Source organism: Cryptomeria japonica, chromosome 5 (genome assembly GCF_030272615.1).
Source record: "Cryptomeria japonica chromosome 5, Sugi_1.0, whole genome shotgun sequence".
In the NCBI taxonomy this organism is placed as follows: Eukaryota; Viridiplantae; Streptophyta; class Pinopsida; order Cupressales; family Cupressaceae; genus Cryptomeria; species Cryptomeria japonica.
In genome coordinates, this window is record NC_081409.1 from 688,867,985 (window position 1) to 688,881,022 (window position 13,038).

Below are 13,038 nucleotides of genomic sequence, written 5' to 3' on the forward strand. Positions count from 1 at the left end.
TTAAATATTTTAGCATGTTACACCATTAAAGACCTGCTCGGTGAAATAGAACATCCAATCCTCATGCAGGTTAGACTGGGGGAGCCCCATAACTCAACTAAGTAGCGTGACCATATCCCCGTACTCATCATTGAACTCGCTTCTATAGGTCTTTTTGACGATCCTAGTGCTCAGGGCTCTTCTTACTTTAAACCATTCTTCGTTTATTAATATCTTGCACTTATTGGGATCCTTGTCAACAGCGAGTTGGACCTCATCAATGGTCACTGCGGTGGTGCATTCAAGCAGCAAGATGTCAAATGCTTCCCTGATAGCCTCAGGTGTAAAGTCGGCCATTACCATTCCCTTTACCACCACCATTCTTGTTTCCAGCCGATAGTGCCTTGCGGCCTCAACCACAAGCTCATAATTTTGGACTGTCGGTGGGAAACCAACAACCTACGCGATGCCACTTTCTAGCATCCGCTTGGGTTTGCCATATGCATTTGGAGCATACACTCTGTCTCTGAAGTCTTGAATGTCTATATGCCCAAGGTTTGTATGCTTGCGGGGAATGTTGGCTCTGGAGGTTTGTGATGTTCCTGGTGCGTCGGGTGCCTTTGAAGACTCTGACGCCTGATTGGGCATTTATCCTGCACACCCGAACACGGATTACGAGACAAGTTTAGGGCGAAAAAGCGAGTTAGTAGTAGCAGAAGACAGCATCAGCATAAAAATTGTTAAACAGCAAAATATTTTAAAATTTGAAAGCATGTTTAAAACAGGATATTCAAATTCTGCGTTATCGGATTGCAATCCGGATATTTGAAAATCAGTTGGTTTGGTTAGTTGTTGGTTTGAGCAGATTTTCGAGATGTTCCTGATTTCTGATGTTTTAAAAAAGTTGTTGCGGTTCAGGTTCTTCGTTCAAGTTTTTAGCTTTCATTGAGTGTTTTGAATGTTTTGAGAATGATTTTGCAATTGCAATTTCTTAAAGACGAGTTAATGCGATTAAAACAGTTTCGGACCAGAACTCCTAAACGTTGTCTAAGTCTGAATTTCGGCTAGAAGGTCAATTTTAGCAAATGATGATTATCTCTTGGGTATTTAGTTTTCAAAATTAATTTGAATTTTACCTTTGTATATTAAACCCTACGTTAAGCAACATGATTACTTTGCACAAATTTAATCATTTGAAGGAGAAATCTCGACTTACCTGGCAGCAAGAAGCTCGTCTTGGGTGCCCTTAGAAGGTAAAACTTTGCTCTTTCCCAAAATGCGACCTCCTGCAGCTTGACTTCACCTCTGGAATAGAATTTCAGGTATCCTTGAATTTTCGGCTTCTTGAGTCGATTTGCACAACTGAAGCTCCTTCAGAATGGAAGATTTGCTTTCAAAATGTCTATAAGTCTCGCTTTTACCTTTGTCTTTTTGCTTTGGGCCTGTTAGATCCCTTCCTACTTTGGCTGGATGAGGTAGATTGCACGAATTTGAATCTTTTGAATGATATTCGGTCAACAAGAAAACCCTCCTGCGCAATTTAGAAGTTGTTGATCATTTTCGTCTTCTGAGTGCCATTTGCGCGATTTAGACTCCTATTGTCAGCTTATTAGATGATATTGCACGCTTTGGAGTTTTTAAAGACTTTATATCAACACCCTTTATGAATTTCGGGACTTCAAGCTGAAATGTGGGATTTTGGGCCCTCTTGTTCGCCCTAAACGTTCAAATTCTGGGCTAAAAGGACGAAATGCACGATTTTGTCTTGAATTACCTTTATGGCCTCTTAGGTGGGAATGGGTGATTTTGAAGACTTGTGTCTTGAACGCCCTCTTTTACAAACTTCGGGTTTTTGATATGAATTGCGTGATTCTATCTTTAACATTTTAATCGCCTAGCTCTCCACTTTTGGGTTATTTGCTCCTTTTGTTCTTTTCGGCCTATTTGAGTCGAATTGCGCGATTTAGACTTTTCTCAAGTTTTCGGCCAAATGGGGAAGATGGCACGATTTAGACTTAACTCCCTCTTTGAATTTCAGCTTATGAGCCGATTTTGCTAACTTAACCTCCTTTCGGCCTATTAGACCATTTTGCAAGTTGTTGAACTTTTGTTCTACATTTCGGCCAAAAAGACCATTTTGTGCGAATTTAGAGTCTAATGCTTTTCAGCTTACAAGCCGATTTTGTAAGTTGGCTTCCAATTTCGTGCAATTCGGTCGAATTGCACAATTTTCACTTTCCTAAGTTTTTGGCCGAACGAGCCGATATTGTGCAACTTGGGAAGCTTATCATTTTTGGCTTAAATGACTTATATGTCGCGATTTGGTCTCTATTGGTCATCTTTGGGTAAATAAGGACTTTGCAAGAATGTCTTTTTGATCATTTTCAGCCTGACAACCGATTTTGAGAGCTTTACTTCACATTTCAGCCTTATGAGCCGATTTGTGAATTTAGAACCTTTTAGTGTTTTCGGATTGGATCACCCACCCAGAGCTCAAACTCTTCGCAGTTGCGACTTCTCTGCTCAGCTCAAAACTTTACTCAAGACCCCAGCAATGCAAAACGACAAAACAAGAAAAAAAGGGGGGCGGACCCTGTCAACGACGAGGAGTGTGTGCAGGGCACAACAATATTGTTGTTCCAAAATCAGAATTCTGGAATTAATTATTAGTCAATCGTATTTCTGTATTTTGAGTTCAAAATTTGTGGTTCATTGACACTATTTATGATTAAATCCTATACAATCCATTGACATCAAAAATCTAGAACACAAAACTCAGTAAACCCTAAAACCTTCAATCTGCAGCATAAAAATCAGAAAAATTTCATTATAACCTAGCTGGGGATCTTTCACAGTTAATATTTACTCAAAATGATAGTAGCTTTGTCCAAGATTAAGAATTTATGATAATATTCACAAACTCCAAGTTTTCGAAATAAAACCCTGCCTGCCACTTTCTGCTCAAGCTGCATATTCTGAAACCCAAGCTATAGGTTTAATCTTAAGAAAATGGCTTACCTAACCCCTAGTAACGAGTTTTGATTTCTACAAAAACGACTTAAAAACCAATCATGGGTCCTTCAAACCCATCACAAACAATGGCATCAAAGATCCTTCAAGCTTATCACAAAAAATGGCATCATGAATCTACTGAAACCCCTACTATTAACAAGTGCGGCCCACAAATAGAACAAGAAAGAAAAAAGAAAAAGAAAATAATGCATGATTTTCCCTTAAAAATCCTACGCAGTTTTAGGAAGAAGAAAAGGAACAATTTTCTTCCATTCCTTTGCGCCACAATTTCCAAAATAAATCCATAAAGTTTAGGCCAAAAAAATCTACACAATTTCTATTCCAACCAACCCAATATTTTTCTGAAGTAAATTTTAGGCTGAAATTTACTTCAGAAAAATCCATAATTTCTTCCTATACCTAGCAAAACAATTTTTTCACAAAACCCTCCTACACAATTTTCCAACAAATCTGCACTTCTAACTTTTAAACCCTGACTCCAATATCATAAAGAAAAATTCAAAACCCCAATAATTATGTCCTAATGCAATAACATTGCATAAATCACACAATAATCAAATCTGCAAATGCAGATGCTTACATAGATTTTTACACCTTCAAATCAATCTTTTATTCCTTGAAAAACTTACAAGGCAACTGATACAACTCACAATTGCATGAAAATCCACACTATTTAGTATGTATTAATTTTTCAATCTTGCTCCTATCTTTATACTAATTTAGCTAAAACTCTAATCTTCCAGAAATAAGCTTTATTTACAAAAAGCATCCTTATCACTTATAAGGATGATGGAAGATAAGTCTAAATGTTTATCTACATTTTATTTAGGCTTATTAAGCTAAATAAGACTTCCAGTTTCATCCTCAAAAGTGAAATACAAGAATAGAATAACTCGAACTGCCTGAACTCTTCCCCACACATTCACACTAAACCTATAAAAGTCTCTATCTGAGCTAAAAACTCAACAGCCATGTCATCTTCATAATTTTATTACTATATTTTCTTCAACACCAAGCCCATATTGTTTCAATATTTCTCACCAAAAATTAATTCTTCAAAGAACTAGCAGTGAATTTGATGAATCTATACCAACCTACGATAGGGGCTATGTAATTTTTATAGCCTCTTTTGAGTGTTTAGAGTGTGGGCGGGGCCCCATTAGGATAGGTTTAGTGGCCTAAATTTCAAAAAAATTGTTCTTTTTAAAACTAACTGCCAAATGTTGAGGGCAATTGTAAAATTCTGAGATGTTCAAGGGAAATAACTAAGTTTTTGAGGATCCTATGGATGTCCTAGCATCCCCTCAACATCCACATCAAAGGTGAACACCCTAGAAACATCATCTCCTCTCTAAGGGAGACAACTTAAGGATGTTTCTTTACTGGTGGTGCTGGGGGCACTGTAAAAGTCCAAACCAATCACCTCCTTCGCTCTATACAAAACCAACACTTTCTTTGGACAAAACTATACCAATAAGTTAATAACTACGAAATGCCCCTATCTAGAATTAGGAATTTTGCACAAAAACCAAAAGCATTGCTTTTCCTAAATTTTCTCATTTGCCAAAACCTTACTCAAAGGTGTCCTATATCATCCTAAATATTCTTCGGCATAGAAGCATTTAACTCTATCTCGAAACATCTTCTTCCTCATCATGACTGTAATCTTAAGTTGCACCTTGTTGTCATGAACCCTTTCTAGTCCTTTTATGGATCATTGCATACCTTATTTCCACATAACATTAATTTTATCATTGAAAAATGAATCAACAAGTACATAGCCCAAACAATTTACATGAACCAATAGACAAAAGCAAAATATTCTAATATGACGCTGTGGACTCAAGAAAACTTTAGGTTTCATATTCCATTCATTGACAAACCCACACTGACTTATTGAATCTCTTCTAGTGTAGAGAAGTCCTCGAGAGCAACACATGAAAGGTTGCATTGCTTGCACCTCCTAGTCAGCATCATGTTAAACATAAAAAGATACAAAACTATCGAGTTCAGGACAGCAAGGATGTCAATTAATGGTGGAAAGTAAAATGTTGTATTGCATCTCGAGATTTCTGTTAATTCTAATGCTTGGTCACCTAAAATTTAATGAGAGCCTAATTGTTGTGATTAAGGTGGCAAAAAGTTGCACAACCTGCATAAAAAGGTAATGCAAGAACAAGGACCTTGCTAATGAAGAGAAGTATTAAAAATGCAAAGAATAAGGGTTGAAGTCTATACTTTGCATGCGATTGTAGATATTGGAAAACCCAAACCAAGTAATTTGAACATTCTTCCATACCTTATTTCAACACAAAATCAGTTTCATTAATTCTAATGGTTGGTCACCTAAAATTTAATGAGAGTGCCTACTTGTTGTGATAAAGGTGGCAAAAAAATGCACAACCTGCACAAAAAGGCAATGCAAGAACAAGGACCATGCTAATGAAGAGAAGTATTAAAAATGCAAAGAACAAGGGTTGAAGGCTATACTTTGCATGCTATAGTAGATATTGGAAAAACCAAACCACATAATTTGAACGTTCTTTCATACCTTATTTCAACACAAAATCAATTTTATATTCATAAAAAGAAACCAGCATGTCATCTATCACAGGAAATTTGCATGGAACACTATGAAAAAGCAAGCTATTTTATTAAAACCTAGTTGCTTGAATATTTCAAAAATTAACACAAATGAATCAACTTAGTATAGAGAGTTTTATAAGTTATAACAATTCAAAGTAGGATAAAGATGAAATAATCTCATTACCTCGTCATTCCAATTTGGGTGTCTTTGAAACCAATTGACATTCAAAACCTGCAACATCAGCAATCACACAAAACTCAACTAATCAAAACCAAGCATAAACTAAGTAAATTACCTTTAGCGACCCAATCAATAAAAATTTTAATAAACCAAAGACATGTTCGTATAATAAAACTGTATGTAGTGCAATCCTTTCAACCAATACAAATTAATCAAATATAAATTAAGCAATCCTTTTGTTCTTTTGCTTAAGTCAAAGGTACAAGTTTAACATATTATGAAACATAATCTTTCAACATGCATTTTATTTAACTTAACAGACAAACTTACACATGCATATATATTATAAGCTTGGCTAACAGAGGTACGAAAACTGTGATACCAAATTTTGTTGAAAGAACTATCTTTCTCAACAAATAAAACAAATCTTGCACAAAAATGTTACAACTTTAATAACCATCATAACAAATGCAACTCGTCAATTGTAAGTATTAATATTTAGTCAATGGCCAGCCAAATACTAGCTACTCTATTAATTAGGCAACTGGATTAAAGACCTTTGGGACCAATATATCTAATGAATTCATGTGCAAATATGATCACTCTTATATTAGAACCTAGCCTATGAGCCTAAATGTTAGATACATCCTAAAAAATTTCTACGTTCCATAGTCAACTTGGGATCTACTCAACAGATAACAACCAAAACAAAAAGTGGTGTCTGTAAATCAAACCCTCATCTTTTCAAGGCTTGAGACTCAAATGCTAGGCTACAATACCAAGATACCAAAGTTCAAACTTGGCGACAATGAAATTCTCCAACAAGCAACATCCAAATCATTCTAATCTCTGTGAAGATGAAAATCCCATTGTAAGATCATATCTGCACTTCTTATTTAAATCAGATCTGCACTTCTGATTCCCAAATTATCCCCCTTTCAAATGAAGTTCTCTTCTCCCTTATATCTCATGTTCGAGGGAGTCACAACTTTTCATCTTATGCCTTTTGACTATTCATTAAACTTAACTAAATTTTAGTTATGGTTATGTTTAATTTTATTCTTTTATATTTATATCAATGCTTTATGTTAATAATATCTTGTTATCATCGTTAGTCCTTTATTTGCCATCATTTCATTATTTCCTTATTTTCTTATTTCATCTTTTTTGTTGTATTAGAAATGTTAGCGTTATATATTTTCTTATTTCCTATCAGTTATAAGTTACATTATTAAATCTGATTACCTTTATAATTTTATGTCAGATATGAACTTAAAAATGATTGTTAATGATGAGTATTAGTCTCTTTTAATATACATTAATCTTTGTATTAGGCAATACACATTTCTTGTTATCATTAGTGAATGCTGTGTTTTAAATAATAAACAATATTTAGTAATTCCCTTACGTATTATCATAGACATCCACTTACCTGTGATGTGTGATGACCAACGATAATAATCAGACTCTCTTTTTCTTTCTTCCTATTCCTGTGTTCTCTTTTCCTTATCTCCCGTATTTTCTTCCTCTCTTATTTTTCTTCCTTACCTCCCCATGCATACCACCAAGAACAAGGATGTTACTGCCTGTAACTTAATACAGTTCTGATCTAATCTGATCGATGGTCATCTCACTGGATGTTTTTGACTCCTTTCCTTTGTAACTCTCAATGTGAGGGAGAGGTCACACCTCTTCATGTATGCCCTTTTTGGCAAGAGACACACCCTTTCCATCATTAGCACCCTTTGGAAGAGTGCAACTCTTCATTATATCGGCCCTTTGAAAGGGACACAACCTTTCAAGATCAGATTTGCACTTCTTATTTAAATCAGATCTGCACTTCCGATTCCCCAATTATCCCCCTTTCAAATGAAGTTCTCTTCTCCCTTATATCTCATGTTTGAGGGAGTCACAACTTTTCATCTTATACCTTTTGACTATTCATTAAACTTAACTAAATTTTAGTTATGGTTATGTTTAATTTTATTCTTTTATATTTATAATTTTATTATTATTGTTTATTATTAAATTCTAATTTGAAAAGGGCACATTACACCCATAAGCTGAAACTGTTTAACCGCAAAGCTACTCAGCAAAAGCTTCATTCCCTGTGAGAATTTAAGCTGAAATTGTTTAACCTCAAAGCTACTCAATAAAAGCTTCATTCCCTATGAGAATTTAAGCGTCATAAAGGCAATCAAATTCTTTACACCTTCAACTAGGTATTACTTGAAAGTAAATCATTTTAGAAAAAAGGCACAAAGTGTACTAACTCCCAAAAAGATCGACATAGTAAACAAAATAAGGCTCATTGCACGCATGGTTCATCTCATGTTAACAATTGCGCTACTAATTCCAACTATTATGGTAGTTATAGTAGGACGCCCTATCTATTCACATAGCAAGGCCCTACTACTCTATAATGAGCAAGATACCTTTCAAGTGTTTTCCCACCACCAATGGTCGGCAATTCTTTAGAAACATAAAATAAGATGCTCTCAATCCAAGGTCCATCCAAGGAGGACGTACAAAAAGTCAATAAGGATAAACTTGAAAACTTAGGGAAGGCTCAAAATACAATGAATAAATCATATGTGAGTATACCTATGAGCTGGGTGGGATGGATAGGACCAAAACCAAAATGTGAGCCAATCAAGATCTTGGGTAAGTTGTGCTATGATAATGAATGAATCATGAATCAAAGAGAACATGGTTTGAGTTGTGCATGCTACAATGACACAATTTCAATGCAAGAAGGGAATGAAAGAATTCCTAATCATTAAGAGCAAGTCGTAGATGGCGCCAACCCCACTTTAGCAATGATAGGGATCCTAGTAGACCTGCCCACCAAAAGGAAGCATCGTACCAAAGCAATAAGTTAACAATGAGAAAGCTGCCTATGGATAGTAGGAATCACCCCATCCCACCATACAAAGATACAAACACTGCCCCTACCTTCATTTTGCATGTTGGGATACCAATGAATAGTAGGGTGATACAAAGACTAAACAACTATATAACTTAGGTTATTGAAAGGAAGTGCCTGGGAAGAAGGTATATATTAGTACACTTTCTTGCCCCACTATAGAGGATGGGGGCATTGGATTGGAAAAGAGATCATGATCGAGCAACTACTATACTATAGTTGTTGACAATATTAAAATCCAACCTCAATTAGAGCACCTTCCATGCCAAAACTACTATAGTTCAATTGATTTTTTGATTCTCTAAAATCGAGTACCCACCTACCCTTTAACTAGATTTATATAACATTGTGTAAGCAATTGCGGTGAAAAGAGCTAGAACCAAAAGTAATGAACTAAAGCTAGTTTAAGAAAGAAAGCTTTTCTATGTGAATGCTCAATATGAAAGAACCAACCCATCAACTAATACATGTCTAAAGCGAAGCTAACATGCACACACAGGGCAAAAAACGGTCGCTGCACTCAACACTGTCCTAATAGTGGTCATTAAAGGAAAACCATACCACACTGGTTTATAGGTCACTTCTCAACAAAGGAAGTCGAAGAGAACTACATATTGAGATTGGGTTCATATAAACAAACTAGATCACTAATGAGTTTGAACCATGATGGTCTTCTTGGTTAGGGTTTATAATTGGATGCTTTCCTTCTAGGCAAATTTTGAGACTTCCGAAACATGAGGATAATGGATACCAAAAATATCAACAATATGGATTTTCTAGTTGGATCTTTCTCAATCTATATCGACATCTTAAAAAAGGAATGGTTCGTCCATGCATATCAACAAACTAGATACCAACTATAGAACAAAGGGCCCTTTGAACCTAGTTCTCATAATTTAGGATCATCGAGTAATATCCAACATGCCTCTCTATCTTATAATGTCAAAATACCTACATTCAAGAAACTTGCATTGAGCGGATGAATTTGCATGACCTTAGTTCTGCCATTAAAGACTTGTTAGATAATTCGAATAACCGACTTTTTTATAATGCGAATAAAAGGTAATCACCACAAAAGAGTTATGGATGACCAAGCAGAAACTATAAATGCCATCAATGCCAACACAAAGGGTATAGGGGGCATCCATCATTGTTTGAAATGGAGGTCAGTGTTGTCAAAACAATGGAGGATAGGGTTAGAAAGTATACATCGATCTGCACATGTGTGTTGGGCGTGTTAAGATTGTCGGAAAGGGAGGCCATGACGCACATCATTGCCAGAATTGTCACTGCAAATGTTAAGAGGGCATTCGCCCTGTATCCAAAAGAATGCATCTCTCCACAAATTTTGTTTATCTTCGTGTGTCTTTCTCGACTGTTTAAAATGGCCCCTTCCCCAGTCTAAAGTCATAGCCGGTCGGAGTTCTCAAAAGTCTAGCCTTTAATTGAACATTACATAATGGAACAAATATATTTAATTGAATATTATGACAATAGAACGGTTAAATTAAGGGTTATTAGGTAGTATTTGTCTTTAGGCATAGTACTATTGAAATGAATTTTTAATTTTTATATTTTTTTTTAAAAAGGTGGTAGTGTCATTTAATATATTTTATTTATATATTTCTTTTAAAAAGTTGATTCATAGAGTTCCTGGAGAAAATAATTAGAAAGAAAAACGTTGATCCTTGCTCGATAATACATAAAATGCCATAATATAATATATCTCATAATGTCCAGAATACCAAATGCCACAAATCATCCCTGAGTATCGAATGCTTCCTGGAGTATGTTCAGCAAGATGAAGTCCAAACCAAAACATCACAAAAGCTATACACATTTACATAACAACCCATAGATTGTCTAACTTAAGCATTTATGCAGCTTGAAGTCCACACGCTTCATAGATGCCCAAATTGACATCCATTCACATCATTCAGATACAGCAAATACACAAAACCCTGCAATTATAATACCTCACATACAAACTTTCTATCATTATGAAAAGGACAACTGCACAGCCATGTGCAATATTATCCTGTACACATGTCCTCCAAAATTAGTTTTCTAAGAGTTGGAAAAGAATCGAGATCGCAATTCGGACCCATCATATTAAGCTCCACCTTGGAACTTCCCATATTTGCCAAATGATCTGCAACCCAGTTCGCTTCTCTATACACATGTGAAATGGTAAAGTTTACAAATGTATCAATAAGAGCCTATTCTTGTTCAAGCAAATATCTTATCTGCCAATTGTCAATATTTCTCTTCATGCAAGAGTTGATAATAATAGTTGAGTCACCTTTGATGTGAATATAAGAAATGTTCAATTTTTTAACTAGTAGAATGCCTTCAAGCAGAGCATATGCCTCTGTGAAGTTGTTAGTACCCGGTGGAATGGAAACAGATTTTTTTTTTAAAAACACCCTGTGTGATCCCTTATGCATACTCCTACTCTTACATCCCCTGGGTTCCCTTTAGAGAAGCCATCAAAATTCAATTTGAAATGTGTTGAATTCGGAGGACACCATTTCACTTTATTTCTATCAATTTTACTAATTCTCACTCTCAGAAAGTAAGGTGATACTAGAATAGAAATGCCCTTCCAGCAATTAATAACTTGGCCATCCCAAGAAGTAAATTCCCTATTTGGATTGAAATGATTTGAAACATGAGCATTAACCTGTTCTGACACTGATTTTTCAATGTAATTGAGAACATCATAAAGAGAAGATGTCTGCTTTCTAAAAATACGCTTATTTATTTCCCACCAAAGTGACCATACTACTATGGATGGGATCACTCTCCAAATGCATGCAAAAAGAGAGGATGAGTATAAGACTGGCCAGGATTGTAACAAATCCCACACATTATTTGGAAGAGGGATGCTAAAGGAAAGTTTAGCAAGCACAAACATCCAACAATAATGAGAAAAATCACATTGGAGGAGAAGATGATCTAACGTTTCATTATGCTTACCACAAAGTACACAGGCAAATGGAGGTGCAATATTCAATTTATCAAGTCTCTCACTAGTAAGTATTCTCTTGTGTAAAGCAAGCCAAGCAAACATCCCTACCTTGGGAAGAATATTGTTGTTCCAACAGAAGTTATAAGCTCTTTGTGAATAGGATTGAATAGACATCTAATGAATTGCCTTATACCCTTCCTTAATAGAGTACTTTTCGTTCTTCGAAGGGCACCATATCAATTTGTCCAAACCATTAGAAATAAATACAATGCGGTTCTTGAGAATCAAAGAAAACTTTTACCTTTTGATCCAAGGAGATTGGGAGTGAAGCGGGATTCTTCCAAATGACACAGTTTGAAGGCTTCTGAAGGTCATCTATGTAATCATAAAGGTAAGATCCCCAATGAGCAATAAATATAGGGATCGCATCTACTAGAGATTCCTCAAGATTAAGAGGGGGGAGACCACTCCACGAATCATTCCAAAAGTTGACATCTTTGCCATTATGTACTTGCCAAGATAAATATCTAGTAATCACATTCCTAGAAGCCACCATGAAGTTCCAAACTGCAGACCCTGACAGAGGATTAAGGATAGTAAAAATACATGATGGGGTAGGAGTATCTAAATACTTGCTTGCATAATTTGACACCACAAAGCATGTGGTTTTACATAAATATTTCAAACTAGCTTTCCCCTAAAGGCCTTATTCCTTTTTGAAAGATCGTGTAGACCAACCCCACCCGTAGTTTTACTGGGAGTCATTTTGTTAAGAAACACAAGATGGATATTTTTATCTTCTAAAATATTGCTTTCCAAATAAAATTTTGACTAATTTTCTCGATATGGGAAACAATAGATTTCGGGGCTTGAAGGACAAAAATGTAATAGTTTGGGATTGCAGCCAAAATAGTTTTGACAAGAAGGGTTCTACCTAACAGAGATAACCATCTAGCTTTCCACATAGAAATTCTTCTTTTTAATTTGTCAATCAAAGAATCCCAAAAAGAAGGTTTCCCTACTCCCATAAAGAAAGGGATGACCAAGTATGAAGATGGAAGAGAATCCATCGGAAAGCCCAAGGTTTGGATAATGTTGTTAGACACCATTTCAGAAGTATTAAATATGAATACTTTAGACTTCTGAGCACTGATTTTCTGCCCAGATCCAGAAGTATATATGTCCAACATTTTCTTAATATGCTTTGCCTCTTGAATATTGGAACAACCAAATAAAAGTGTATCATCTACAAATAAAGTGTGGGTGATGGAAATTGAAGTGTTAGGGATGAACACCCCCTTCCAAAGACCTAGAGTCAGCTGCTTATTGACCAATCTGCTAAAAGCTTCTGCCATGATAATA

General features: G+C 35.6%; 1 protein-coding gene across 1 annotated transcript in view; it reads right to left on the reverse strand.

Moving 5' to 3' along the window:
• The window catches only part of LOC131040741 (signal peptidase complex subunit 3B), a 107,211-nt gene extending 97,074 nt beyond the window's left edge, over positions 1–10,137 (reverse strand). Inside the window, exons 1-2 of the mRNA XM_057973693.2 lie at positions 9,915–10,137; positions 5,783–5,830 (exon numbers count right to left, since the gene is read on the reverse strand). Of these exons, the coding sequence (XP_057829676.2) occupies positions 5,783–5,830; positions 9,915–10,040 (174 nt within the window). The 5' untranslated portion in view covers positions 10,041–10,137. The remainder of the gene's footprint in view (positions 1–5,782; positions 5,831–9,914) is intronic.
• Positions 10,138–13,038: the final 2,901 nt, after the last annotated feature.